This window comes from Protopterus annectens, chromosome 2.part0, assembly GCF_019279795.1.
Source record: "Protopterus annectens isolate FY-2018-M chromosome 2.part0, PAN1.0, whole genome shotgun sequence".
NCBI classification, from domain to species: domain Eukaryota; kingdom Metazoa; phylum Chordata; order Ceratodontiformes; family Protopteridae; genus Protopterus; species Protopterus annectens.
The window spans coordinates 841,327,827-841,342,967 of NC_056728.1; the positions used below are offsets into that span (position 1 = coordinate 841,327,827).

Genomic DNA, 15,141 nt, shown 5'->3' on the forward strand with positions numbered 1-15,141 from the left:
TAGGTATGTATGAGGAAAATATTTTTGATTAAATCTCTCACATGTTATTTCTGTGAGTTGTTGTACAGGGTTTTTACTAATATAATGTTATAAACAATAATGTGTTAACTTTATCTGTAAAATATGACCCAAGATATAAGATATACTACTTCCAGAACAAATCATGTGCAAACAACAGTATTCTCTATGTAACTGTTGACTATCACAGTTCTCAGTTTCTGCTTTCATGACACGGAACATTTATGTATTTGTTTTGAACAAATGTCTATGGTTTCTACTGTGTAGACTTCTATCTTCCTCACAGACAACAAAAGCTCTTGATTCAACTCTTTATTAGTCAACTATTGCAGCTTCAGGATGCATAGTTTGCAATGGCTTTTGTTTATTTAATCTCTGCCTTACAAATGTGGTAATCTTCTGTGCTTCTGATCACAGTAGAATTTTTGTATCTGATGTCTTCCACTACTTTCTCTACTTTATATTGATTTATCAGGCATCAGTGTTATAACTCAGAAGGTAGTTTACTTTTCAGCTTTCTGACTATTAACAAATCAGCAGGTGAGAGATTGAGTCATTGCAATGTAGATCTACTTTCCAAAAGGATTACTATCCTCAGAGCTTTTGATACCATTCTTTCTCATGAGATTCATCATTATTTGGACAGTTCTCCCTTGGACTACAAACACTGTGTACTACACATGTCTAAATTCCCACTTATGTGAAAAAAACTTCTAAACTTCTGATTTCTGAAATATGGACCATTGGCAGATATGACAAAATCATGTATTCCTTACTCAAAAATATAGACATTTAATGCAGAAATCACAATTAAATTTGATGTGTCAGTCACTTTGATCATTTTAGGGAACTTTTAATTCACTCATATAGGATATATGGCTTTAATACAATTGTTACAAATCAGTGCCCATTTAATTTCATGGACAGTCTGGTACTGGGAATTATCAGCATGTCTTTCTTGGATTACTGCTATACTATGAATTTCAGACAGCACGGTACTCCTTGAGGTATCTGAGTTTACATATCTCTCCTGTACATTACATCCTCTACTCCTTCATTGTGCTTCACATTTCCAGTTCCCATATGTGATTCATGTTCCCCCGACAAGTATCTATATTTTCAACTAATTAGAAACTAATTTCTGTCATCTTTAATATTAATCAAAGTCAATGACCAGCAGACAGTGGTATATAACACATTATAATATATTTAATGTTTGTGCTAAAAAGCACATTATTCCATAGAGTGAAAATTTCACCAGACTGGTTTCGGCTGTAACAATAAAGCCTTCTTCAGTGTGACATAACAAATAACAGAAGAAAAATCCCTCTATTTATAAGTGTGGCAATCAAGCCTAATGTCAATCACCTAAATTTCTTAAAGGTGCTCATTCAAACCTGGAGAAAACAGACCTCCTAATTTAATAATCCATTTTTTCTCCATTCGATTTAGAATCTCATGCCAACCAGCAGTTTTAGATTTGTTGCCTTTGATCTTATCTATAATTGTAAAGAAAAACTTGGCATTGGGGTATTTAACTGTATGCTTACAAAAGGCATTAGTACGACGCTTATGTCTGATATCACACAAGTGTTCTGCTATCCGAAACTTAATTGCCCTGGAATCTCAAAATCAAATGGTAACATTTTCCAATAATTTAGTAACATTAAAATCTTCTCCTTAGTCTCCCACCATATTCCCTCTGCTATTTGTTGTACCTGTCAAATTATCAAAGTTCCAAGATATGGCAATATTGTACTTGAAGGCCTCACCTTGCGTTTCGCGCAGAAGTGGGTGTGTCGTGAATGATTGATGGCCAGGTCTGCATATGTAATGAGCCATGATTGACATGGCATTCAAACAATGTAAACGAATGGACTTTTTTTTGCTAAAAATAAAAGCACACTCTTGAAGAATTTTAGTTGCTTGTTACATTTTGAAGTGTTTCAGATACAAAAATAATAGCTTTTTTGCTAAAATAAAAGCCCACTCTTTTTAGAATTGTAGTTGGTTGGCAAGTGATTCAAATACAAAAATAATAGTTTTAGCTGACTAATAAAGGGAACTTAGAAAAAAAGGACACTTGCCATTTTCATATCCCCCTCCCCGATAAGGACACACCTGCCCAAATAAGGGACTGCCCAGCCTAAAGGAAAACTGGTGGTAACCCTAGGTCAGGACAAGAATAAGAAGTGAGCTTATATACTTTATTTTGAACAAAAAATGTATCTCCCGATTAAATCATTACCTAATAAGTGACCATGTAGTTTACCGTTTCATTTAAAAGAAAATATACTTTGCAGACAGCCAGATGCAGGAACAAAACAAAGTTTCTGAAATATGTCTTTTATTTAATAAATACGCATTTCTTTGTTTATATTAAAATAAGAAACAAACAATTGTTCTCGAAGACAACACAAGACACATACTAAAAGCTGGACAGTGTATGAGGATTCTTTGAGGGAATACATATTCATTAGTGCCCGATTACGAAACAGCAGGGGGGCAGGTTTTGGGCGGGGCTTGCCACTGCGCATCTGGTGAGGCCCTCAAGTACAATATCTCCCAAGATAGTGCATCCTGAATTATCCCCAAATATAAGGGTACTGTTGCACTAAACTGTACATTGGAGCACTTTGTACTGGAATATATTTAGTTTTGTTTTCATTTACTTTGTATCCTGACATTTCAGTGAATGATTTAGTATACTAAGGAGTTTTTTTCAGTTATTCTTAGGGTTAGTCAACTAAATTATCATATCATCCACAAATAAAGCAAGGCTTTTCCTGCTTATCATGCCATGGAAAACCCTGAGTATCTTCTTGTCTGATTTTCTGTGCTAAGGCTTCCACGTACATAGTGCATAGTAAACAGTAAAAAGGAAAGATGCCACTTTGCCTTGTTCCTTTTTCTAGTTTAATAGGTTGCATATGGGCCTTCCATCTTTAAATTAGCCTCAGAGTCTTGATATATTTTTCTGATTAACTCAATCCAATTTTCCAGAAATCCAAATTGCCCCATTACTCTCCATAAAATTTCTTGGTGAACCCTTTCAAATGATTTTTCTGCATGTAGGCTCACTAACAATAAGGGTATTTTCTTGTTTTTATTTTCCTTCTGTGTCAGCATTGTCATTAATATATTGTCAGATGTCGATCTTCCAGCACAAACCCACTTTAAGCTAGCTTAATAAATTTTGTCATCAATTTTACACAAGCTTTCTTGCTAGTATTGATACAAAAAATATATCTGTGATTAAGGACTGAGATAGGTATACTAGATATTTTTCCTCCTTTGGCATTATTGTCAAAGTTACAGAGCCTTCCAAGATTTAAGCATCTTGGCGTCTTGTCATGAGTGTATATATAAGAGATTGGGAAACCACCAGTGGTAGGTCATCTTAGCAACAGAACTGCAGCAGTTTACTGGATGGTAATGAAATGATAGCTGAATAAAACATTGAAGCCATCAGTCTATAGCTCTGTCCTCATCTAAAATCATCAACTTTGATAGTGGGACATGAGACTGTGGATAAAAGCAACAGAAATGTAGTTTCTTTGCAAGGAAGCTAGACTTTCTAGGTAGCTGCCTGAGGTGCCATTCAGTTAGGGGGTATATTTTTTAACATTTTATTTATTTATTTATTAAATCTATTTACTAGCACAACTTATATGAGACTACAAAAGCTACTATGTGGTGTGAGCTTGCTCACTTTCACCTCATCCTCATTCAGTTTCACATACATTACTGGCGCACAAAGGCTGCCAAAGTGTGTGCTCCCAGTCCATATTCTTGTCAAAATGCACTCTTTTCTCCTAGCAACAAAAATGTTCATTTAAGTTACTAATGACAGACAAATAAGACTTTGTTGGTAGACTGAAGACGCACTGAGTGTGTAGCCTCTGATGAGGTGGTAACTGTAATTGAAATATTCCTCCTCCTTCTTTGCTTTCCTATCTCTGTGATGCTGTGGCAGGTATACTTTTGAGCTGTACAACAGTTAGCTGTTTTTTAGTCTTCATTAGCTTGCGGAGCTGTCTGTGTGTCCTGTAGGGTTTATATACATTTTTTTGTAATTAGTTGTGTAACTTGTTATTAGGCAATATTAATAAGTAGGCTGAGGTGGCAGCAGTTTTTTTTCAACCAAATGTGAAGATGGCCGCAGGTTAATTCATGTCTTTGGTTCTGTTTGACAGTTTCCTTGTGTAGCTAGAGCGACAGTCCCATTGTTTTGTGAAAGAAAAGTGTGACTCAAAAGGTACCTTTTATGAGAGGATATAAGTTTAGCTGTAGCTTATTTTAAAATCACAATTATATTGAAGTGTGGTGCTCTAAAATAGTTTTGGGGCACTTTAGTTGCCTGTTTTATAAAGGACATGATTTAGACTATCAATTGTATTTTGATTTGTTCTGTTTGATTAATTGAAAACAACAAACTAAAACCTGGCTGTGCTAGGAAAAATAGTTCTCAGCGTGTTTTCTTTTAGCATGCTGTTGTGCAATATACTTCGTGAATGTGCTATACTATGCCAAGCAGGCTTGTAAAAGTCATTTATTGCACCAGTTCTGTTTTACTTTAGTAGAGAATGATGCATCTTTCACACAAGAGGGCATATGTTGTGAGAGAGGTTATGTGACACTGTTTTACATATTATGCCAATGATTTGCCATGTGTTGCAGGGGTACACCACAGGACAGGTGTTGAACACATGGAGGTGCACTTACTCCACTTAACTCTAAGTGCATTGTGTACAAACTTTAACGCTCCCATCATTCATAAATGTTAAATTTGATTTGCCATAAAAGTGCAAAAGGATGAGGTTGGGAGTTTTCTGGTAGGTTTCATTTCACTGCAGCATTAGTTAGCTAAGGGTAATTCATTTATAATCTGTTTGCAGTATGCAAGCACACTAGAGCTTTGCTTCCAAAATGAGTGGTGGTCACAGACTCACAGATGAACACACTGAATCTGAGCGAGCTTGCATATTTTCAAAACTTGACTGTTGTTAAACTGTTTATTCTTTTTCCTTATCCTCAGTAGTGCTACAAGCAAGATGTTATAGTTTAAATGTTTACCACTTGCTTCTTGCTCATTTGATTACTGTACTACCTAAGACTGGTAATTTTACAGCAGTGTATTTAATCAGTTTTTGTTTACTGTTTATGCTCAATTTGTAGTATACCCAAATTTATACTTTTACATGATGGCAAGAAATTCCTTTCTGGCCAATTGTTTATCGAGATAGTTACAGAAATATTATTATGCCTATTTTCGTAAGAAACAGTATAAAACTGAGTCTCACAAAATGTACAAATTACAGTACAAGTATTAACGACAATTTTCTTTAATATCTAAGGCCTCAGCTGTTGTGATATACTTGGTTTTGGAAATATCAATGTACATTTGACAAAATTGTATATCATCATAACTACTACCAAACACTCCAGCATATTGCATTGGCCTCCTATCATAGCAAGTCACACTATGCCCATCAATTAAATCTGATTTTCTGTAACAGTGCAAAAGGAGGGGATTGGAGATTTCCAGTAGCTCACTTAGTTATGAAAATATGAATTACAAGTAACAAACAGTCGCTGATATCTCCAATGCAGTACATCTGAGATTAGCAATTTTTCATCTGTCCTTGGGATCTCATTGGATGGCTCCTCTATCTGCACTTAATAAGCCCACTCTTTCCTGGGGGGGGGGGGGTCATTCATTGGCTAGGCAAGTGCTCTATGGCCCATTAATTCCTAGCTGTGAATTTTGACTGGTTCTCTACTGCCCAGTTTGAGTTGGGTGGCCTGCCTTTTTCCCTGGCAGTAGCATGCCCCTCGTTGGCAGCTCATCTATGTATTGCTCTCTTCAGTGGAGAATTGTGCCTTTTTATGCAAAGTTCCTCGCAGTTTTATGAGTGTGAATGAACTCAGACAGTGCAGATGTGGGAGGCTTGAACTCCTTTGGGTATAAAACCTAGCACTTGAACTGCCAGCAAGGTGGCGAATCAGAACTTCTTCCACCCCCTCAGGATGAGACAGTTGGAAGTGGCTCACTCCCATCCTCACCAACCAGCTTCTATAGGCACCTGAACCATTAATTAAACTAGGGCTGCTTTGATTGTACTCAGTGCTTTATCCCTCTATGAAATTGAGTTGTCTGGTCTATGATTAACAATCTTAAGTGTCATTTTGTTTCTTATATCTTGCCCTTTCGTGAACTGTCTAATATTAATTATTGGAAGTGAGATGCTGAAATGTTAGAACTCCACACAGTAAGATCACTGGGGAGTAGGAGTATAATGGAACATAGGTTCATAGGTGTGTACTAGGCTAATGGCCCTGGGGCCTTTACAAGCCTAGCCCATAGAAGTGCCCTGGGATCATGCCGTCCATCATTAGTTCCCAGTGCCTCTATCAAGTAAAGCCACTGGAGTGATCCCCGGGTGAACTTTCTATTACCCATCCACTCATCAAGATTTCGCTTGAACAGGGCTAGTGAGGTGCTCTGCTTAACATGTATGGGAAGTCTATTCCAGAGCATGGGTAGTCTCTGGGTTATGGACAGCATGTTCTGTTGATTGTGGTAATGAGGTTGAGGTCTCTGGAGCATGTGGTGCAGAGGGATTGGAATTTCTTTAGATGTAGCATTTCTAACAGAGCTGGGTCAGACATGGCTTTGTAAGTCATGCAGGGATCATCTCTTAGTAGACGATATGAGACAGAGAACAGCTGGAGTTTTTTTGAGTCTGTCCGTGTAGGCCATGTGCTTAAGGCCTAGGATCCTCTTCATGAGGTACTTTTGTGGCCTCTCCAACTGTAGCAGGTGTCTAGTGAGGTACATGCCAAATGGGGCATTATACTCAATAATTGGTCTAATGAGGGAAGAGTAGAGAGAAATGATGGCCTCTTTCTTCCTGGATGCACTGGATGTTCAGTGGGCTACCATCGATGTGGTAATTAGTGGGAACTGAGTTTTTCCCAAAGGGTATGACTACGCATTTTCTGGCATTAAGGTTTCGACACCAGTCATTGGTCTCAGTAAGGCTTTTTTGTAGAATGTCTGCATCACTTGGGGAGCTAATAATTTCTCCCAGCTTGCAGTCATCTGCAAATTTGGTCAGCCAGAGCCCCTCTGTGTTGGCCTGGACTTCTGAGAAGTAGATGCCAAACAAGACAGGACCCAGGACCGATCCCTGTGGGACTCTACTCGTGACTGTTCGGCAGTCTGACTTGGAGTTTGCTATTTTCACACTGTGGGTTCTATCTGTGAGCCAATTTGCAACCCACCTAACGATATAAGGGTTGATGCCTAGTTTGCTGAGTTTATCAATAATTCCTGAGTGAAGAATGGTATCAAAGGCCTTGGCCAAATCGAGGTAGGCTGTATGAACTGCCTTACCTTAATCCATTGCTCTGGAGACTGACTCAAAGAAGTCAACCAGGTTGAGCAGACATGATCTACCTTTCATAAAACCAAATTGCGTGTGATCTAGAGTTTGGAGATTCCCTATATCCTGGTTAATTAGGTCCATGATGATGCGCTTCATAGCCTTACATATCAGACTCATCAGGCTAATGGGGCGATAATTTCCAGGGTCTGTAGTCGTTCCTCCTTTATGGAGAGGGATGACTGTAGCAATACACCATTCAGTAGGGACAAAGCCTGAGGTGAGGCTGTGACTGAACAGAGCACACAGATGTAGTGCCAGTTCGCTTTGTAATTCATGTAGAACACTACCAGGGATATTGTCGGGTCTCATGGAACCTGTATTCTTGGCCTTAAGACAATGGAGCTTTAACCTGTGCTGCAGTAATGTTGGGTGCCTGGCCTTCTTCCGGTATTGAGGTTGGTCTTTTGGGAGGGGGGTAAAGTGGGCACCAAATTTGTCGGCCAGTATGTTGGCAATATCTGTTGGCTCAGTATAGGAGGTACCATTGTGTAGTAACTCAGAGCTAATCTGGGTATTGCATGGAGACTGACAACAGATTATTGCAAGTGGGGTGGTACAGTCAAGACACTCACCAGAGAAGAAGTAAACAACTTAAGTTTTAAGGGCAGCAGAGTACTGTGGAAGGCACCATAGAGACCTTAGCCTGGGGCTCAGATTCACCTTAAGCTAGCCCTGGTGGTAAGGAACTTGGTAATAAAAGTGGAACTCAGGGTACAGCCATTGCAACTCTGTTGAGAGGAATCACCTGAAAATTGTGAGAAGGCCATACCATTCAACTGTCCAGGTTTTTGCCTCATATTTTTAGCCTGTCACTCTATCCTCATAAAATCTGTGTTTTTGTGACAAATAACTAAGGATTAAAGTCACTAAATAGCTACCTACATTTGAGTTTTAGGTTTCAAAACACTCTGAAAACGCATGCTATCACAACATGTCTCTCAACCGTCCAGATTTTTGCACAATACGTTTGGTCTGGTCCTCACAAAATTTGTGTTTTTTCTGGCAAATCATTGGTATGATCTGAGGATTGAAGTCACTAAATAATGATATGCATTTGTACTTTGTAATACAAAGTATTTTGGCTTTAAATCCTTCAGAAAATGTATGCCAACACAAATCCTGTTACTGTAGCAACTTCCTTGGTTTATAACAGCAATATTTAAAATCTGTATTTTTGGGCCTTAACCCCCCACCCCACAATTTTGTCAGGCTTTGTCCAGATTTGTTGCACTGAGACGTTGACTGGTATGGAATTATGTCCAGGACATAACGGAGAACTTTTCAATTTACTTGGGGACGCCTTTGGATTCTAAGGGCTATGGAGGAATTGTTGCTGAGGAATAGGGAAGTCCGGTCTACTCTGCTCAGTCAGCATGCCAGCCCCGCTACTTTCACTAAGGCAAGTGGCTTACAAAGTATGTGGGAACATTTACTAACAGACAGTATACATTTCAAACGCAAACATTTTTTTCACAAAAATACACATGTAGGTTTTGCAATGCTAAGTATATACATTAAATTAAAGATTCCACGACAAAAGAAAGTTTAAGATACAAAACAAATCGTAATAAACTGTACTACCCAAACCAGGTCCCTTCTAAACAGTCCACCGAACTTTGCTAACCCAGGCACACACACGTTTTGCCACGTCAGCACGCATGCTCGATGACAGTCCCGTGTGTAGACGGCACTGGCGTGGTTTCCGGGTTGATGTGGAATGTATGTCCAGTTTTTCAGTATCGCTCCCGATATAGGAATTACTGAGCACCTGCAGCACCAGTGTTTTATTTTTCGTTGGTTGTGCCACTAACTAGCAAGAATGAATTTTTTGAGAGGAGTGATGGGTGGACAGGCTACTGGAAGTCAACCTTCTGGAGCTGAAACAGTGAGTACTTTATGTGGGGCAGGACGGGTACCTGTGCATAGAGATGGGGTTCTTGGGATTGAGGCCGGGAGAGCTATAGGCCAGGGATAGAGATTAATGACATACTGGAATATTCATAGATGTCTTCCTTCTTGTTTGTTGTATTCCTTCTGAATGTGGGGAACGTTTGTGGTTGTGAAAAATTGTCAGCTTCAATGGGCAGTAGTTTGGATGTGCTTTTTTGAAGGCAGACCAGCTAGTTACATATTGGGGCATTTGCTGTGCATATCATCTTTAGAGATGTTTGTTTGATTGTAGACTTAGTGTTCTTGGAAGACAGGAGCACACGAATGTATTCATCCCATAACCGTGAAACTCAGAGGTATAGTCAGCTTGTCAGTGTATTGTTTTGGGTTAAAGTTAAGGGATACTAACGAGTTTTGACTTGTCCTTCTGAGTTTAATTCTTACAGCATCTGCTTACATAACTTAGTGCTACTAGTTATCCCCTTTTTTATATGGGTTCCCTAAAGTAAATATTTATAAACATTTCAGTTGTATTACGTAGTCATATGTATAAATGTATTATGTCATATGTACTCTGTATGTTTTGTAAATGGTGCTTGCGCAGATTATATGCTTTGCAACTTGCTGTGCTTTTTTTTTTAAAAGTTTACATCGATGGAGCATGTGCATAGTCAAAGTGCCATAATTATAACATACCGAGTTTATTTGTAATCTGTGGTGTCTTTCATTTGGTGATGTACTGTGGTTTTGCAGTGCATGGTCTTATTGTGGCACTTAGAATGAATTGTCAGTGATTAAAGTCTGTTTCTATCTGCATGTAGCATGGTCTACTTTTACGTTGCATTGCAGTAGTGGAAGGAGTAGTTGTAACTGCTTGTTCTCTGGAGTTCTGTGTTGAAATCTGTGTAATTTCACGTAATTAAGAATTGCCCACTGTGAATGCGGTTTGGGACTGCTTGCTGGTGCAGCTGTCCTGCGCTCAGTGCCTGTTATGTTTCTGAATTCTTCAGATGACATTGCTAACATATCTTTTGACATTTGTCCCGTATTACTTTTCTATATTCAAGCTGCTCAGAACGCATTCTTATTCGCAGAGATATATTAGCAGGGAGAAATATGTTTATGTACGTCTGTATTTAGATTTATTGTTGACGTGAGCACATTTTGGTTAGCGTTTTATATGAGCTGTGTTTACATGTATTTTTTTCAGAAAGATATGTAATGCTTTGCACTGCGCAGATGCAGTCTTTATTTGTCAATTCATGTTATTTCGTTGTTCAGCTTGTATGCCTTTAGTGTATTCTTTGTAAAGAAGATGATACCTACGTGGATGAGATAGACGTTAGAAAGTGATTGTCCTCGATCTCCCCGCAAACTTCGGGCATTTGCCCAAAAAGCGAAACAAGCCGTTTAGGTTATTTAAATTGCGCTATTGATTGACACGTTGCACTGTAAAATGGTACTGCACATGGCGAAAGAGAAGCGGTATACCCTGGTCCAGTCAATGTCGAAATATGGATATCGAAAGTTGAAAGGAAAATACCTTTCTCAGTTGTCTGTGATTTTGACTGAAAATTAGTTAGCTAAGGGTAATTCAGATGACTCAAATTTAGGCTTGACCCTCCTAATTTCTCATAAAACTATTGCCCGCTGGAGAAATGGTGGTGAATTACACTAAATAAATAACGATAGTATAGTTATAGACTTGTTTTGGTTCAGAAAATGTGTATTAATTCACATTCTCTTACTCTATCAATGTTTCATTTTATAGTGTTAATGTCGGTCAGTGTCCCTGATTTCCCAGATTGTTTCTTGATTTGCCCGATTGGTTGAGAGCTATGAAATTTGTGGAAGGCTGCCCTGCTACACTGTGGTTTGTTGTGCCCCACACGTCCTATTTTTGTATTTTAACGCAAGGAGTGACCGTGCTCTGAGAAAATAATATAATTTATTAATTTTCTGAAAGCCAACCTTGGCTCATAGGTTAGTACTAGGCAGAAGTTTGGGAAAACCCATGCATTAAGATAGCCTACCTTGTAATGTGGGATGGATTGCTGGCAAGCTGACTCACTGTCTTAATTATGGCCCTACTGCTGATACCTGTGGTGGATTTTATATGTACCCATTCATACATCAGTAGCTAAAGTAAATGTTTTACAACATTTAAAATGCCAGGGCAGAACAGTTTCTGCTTTGGTGAGACCTTTGAGTTTGTATCTATAACTGGTCATGGTGTCTTGTTCTGATACAGTTTTGTTTCTTGTTTACATTTAATGCATTGGGTGAGTATAGTTGCATACACACAAGGGGGTATTTTCAAAGAGATTGTGTTTTTCAGAGTGTTTTTGAGCAGGGGATACTATTACAAGTTCTAGGCAATTTCCAAAATTGTTTTGCTTGGGGGGTAAATCCTGCTCCCCAGACACACTCCCCTTGATGGAGGTTTTTCTCCTTCACTTTTTTGTGTAGTCTGTTTTGAGGTATAACAGGTTGGATTCTCTGCTGCAGATCCAAGCATTGTGCAATCCGCACTGTTCAGAATCATCCCCCAAGTGGTATTACACCTGTACAGCCTGTCATACATCTTTGTGCAGTAATACCTTGCTCCACAAGGAGCTCTTTGTCTTTGTATTGCTGATCCTTATATGTTGTTAAGCAGCTGGTTGTATAGGTGAAATGAGTGCTCTGAATTGTGCTTACTATGATGCTCAAAGATGTAAAAAAAAATGCTTTTCGTGTGTAATTTGAAAGGTATGAATTATCTTTTGGTGACATTTGACTTTTTTTGTGTTCATGTGTGCAAATGTTGATGATGGGATGGCTTTTTTAGCACCAAAGTTTTTGGGAATGGGTAGAGCAACTTATGTGTTGGTATTCATTGCAGGTTTTACCATAATGTTTTGTATGGGCATAGAGAACCCAAGTGACCAGATCTGCATTTGGTTTTTGACTGTAATCTTCCGTGTTTACAACGGTGAAGAGATCTGTTTTTCTTGTTTTTATTCCTTTTGTCTTTTTTTGAGTTCCTTTTCATTAGATCATGTTTGAAAGCAGCAGAGAAAGATTGATTTACTTGGTTCATTCAAAAAAAAAGTGCGTGTGTGTGTATGCGTGTATGTCAAACACAAACAGACTGCTGGAGGTAAAGACAACGAACTGGTGAAGAAACTTCAGTGTTTGTTTCGGACTTCAGTTAATTTTAGTTTTGTTAGCATTGTTAACAATGAAGCTTTTTATTTCTTTAATTATTGATTACATACCTTGCTAGAAGAGGCAGAAATTTGTTGCAAATATATGTAACATGCATTTTGCATTTTAAGTCACAACTTATTTACCATAGTGAGCAATGTTCCTTTAAGTTAATTGAGTGTGACTTGTGTGGCTCACAACGCTCAATTTTTTATTTAGTATTTAATGATGAAGTTTTTATGACATTTTTTATCTGAAGAAGTCCTGCTATCGAGCAGAATGAAAAGTGCTTTATTCTTACTGTTGGTTTGCAGTTTGTGTGCACCTTTTAGTACCTTGTGAGTGTTTGCTTCTGGATTAAACATCGTTGGTTTGCTTACTACTCTCATTGCCTTCTTCACCAGTATGCATGTATGTCGAGATATATATATAATGTGTGTGTGTGTGTGTGTGTGTGTGTGTGCGCACACACACAAATACTGTTCTCCGTAGTATAATGTGTTAAGAAAAATGGTTTTCATGTTTGCATCACATGTATCAAATGAGATTTGATTTATTGTAATTAAATGTATTTGTTAAGGTGGGTGTGAACAGCAGTTTATATATAGCCATTTGCAGACTGTTCCATTTATAAGGATACTGAGTACATAGAGCTCCATCTTTTAAGCCAAAAGTCATGGTCGGAGCTGAGTATAATTAGGGAAGAAAGTTCCAAGTGAAAGAGTTTGCATGACAGCATTTCCTGAAGAATAAGATACTCGTTTGTGTTAAGTGTCTACTGCTTTACTGCTAAAATCATTTTTTAAGATGATCAGAAGACGTTTCATGAGTCAGAGTTAAAAAATCACCTGGGCTCACACTTTCTTTTGCAAAATGTTCTGTTCAGTGGTATATGCAAGTTAACAGGGAAAGAAAACTAAACTGAGAGATTTGAACTGGTCAAGTTTGAGTTACCTATTGTCAGTGTGCACTTTTACTCCCAGTAAAACTAGGGTTGCCACCTTTTCAGCAGGCCAAAGTGGGACATGGTGGTGTGGCCAATATGACACTGGTCACACCCTCTACCATGACATCACCACAGGAGCAGTGAAGGAGATGCTGTTATGGGTACGACGGATGGCTGCTGGAGTGGCTAGCTAGCTGGCTGCTGGAGTGGCTGGTTGGCTGGCTGCTGCAGTGGCTAGCTGGTTGGTGGGAGTAGCAGCTGGATGGATGGATGAATGACTGGATGGGTGGCTAGCTGGATGAGTGGATGGCTGGCTGGTTGAATGAATGGCTGGCTGGCTGGAAGAATGGCTGGCTGGCTGCATGAAGGGATGCATGACTGGCTGGCTGCATGAAGGGATGGCTAACTGGCTGGTTGGAAGAATGGCTGGCTGAAGGCTGAATGGATGGGTGGCTGACTGGTTGGCTGGTTGAATGGATGGCTGGCTGGATGAATGGATGGCTGGCTGGATGAATGGCTGGATGAATGGATGGCTGGATGAATGAATGAATGGCTGGCTGGTTGGCTGGATGAATGAATGGCTGGCTGGCTGGTTGGAAGAATGGATGGATGGATGGCTGACTGGCTCGTTAGGAAAAAAAAAAACTTTTTTTTTTTTTTTTTTTTAGCGGCTGAAGAAACGCTTAAAACAAAGCGTGTCTACAGCCGCGATCTTTGCAGGGCTCTTTCTGCCCCAATCCCCACCCCTTTCATGAATTGCAGCCAATTGCTGCACGAATTACAGCACCCAGACCTAACAGGCAGCAGCTTTGCCTGCAGGTCCGGGTTGGTGACGTAACTGAATTGCCGTGGAAAAGCCGGAAGTAATTGTGGCTTTTCCATGGCAATTCAGTGCGATTGAAAAGCGGGAATTTTCAAGTCCCACTACTTTCCACAGCGGGCAACGGGATGAGGCAGCTCAGCCCGTGAGTGTCCTGCTGACAATGGGACGGGTGGCAACCTTAAGTAAAACTCATATTTGTGTTTGTTAATCTGGTAGGTGGGCTGGTCTGTGAACTTTTTTCCCCATTCACAACCAGGACTGAAAATGTCAAGACATTCAGACTGAAGCAGCAAAGACATTTGGCAATGCAATAAAAGCTTTAATTTTAGCTTTGGGCAGGCAAAATCTAGCTTACATTGACTGAATGGAATATTCACAGTGTATAAACTGTCACAGCCAGTGTTCGGCACCATCTTTCTTTAACTTTTAACTGCTTTACTATCTCCTGCAAGCCTTGGTGGTGTGTGTGAGCCATTATTTCAGCGGTTTTACTGTAAGCTTTTGTATACATTTGCAGATTAAGGTTGTAAGTCTACAAATCACCCAACGTGAATTGAAGTAACACCTACAATCTGTAGTATGCAGCATACCAAGATACAGTTGTAAAAGTGTACAAATCACACAGTGTGAATTTCAAGTAACACCTACACTGAGCTTAGTGCTTTAACTCTCTCCAGTCTGCAGCACACCGAATTAAAGTAAATGTTTGAAAATAATTTTGCCACTTTCCTGCAACCTATACATTCTTTGAGAGGCTCTCTGCACACCTTTGAGCACCATATTTACTATCACCCTTCTTGTTCATCTCTGTTTCTCTGCAAGTA

General features: G+C 39.2%; 1 protein-coding gene across 5 annotated transcripts in view; it reads left to right on the forward strand.

Moving 5' to 3' along the window:
- Positions 1-9,143: 9,143 nt before the first annotated feature.
- Positions 9,144-15,141, forward strand: part of USO1 (USO1 vesicle transport factor) — a 1,866,649-nt gene continuing 1,860,651 nt past the window's right edge. For 3 of the 5 annotated variants that reach the window (XM_044061110.1, XM_044061109.1, XM_044061111.1), the window contains exon 1: positions 9,145-9,354. In XM_044061110.1, coding sequence (XP_043917045.1) covers positions 9,289-9,354 — 66 coding nt within the window. In that variant the 5' untranslated portion in view covers positions 9,145-9,288. Of the gene's footprint in view, positions 9,355-15,141 lie in introns of all 5 variants that reach the window. The other 2 variants (XM_044061107.1, XM_044061108.1) reach the window with 1 other exon arrangement.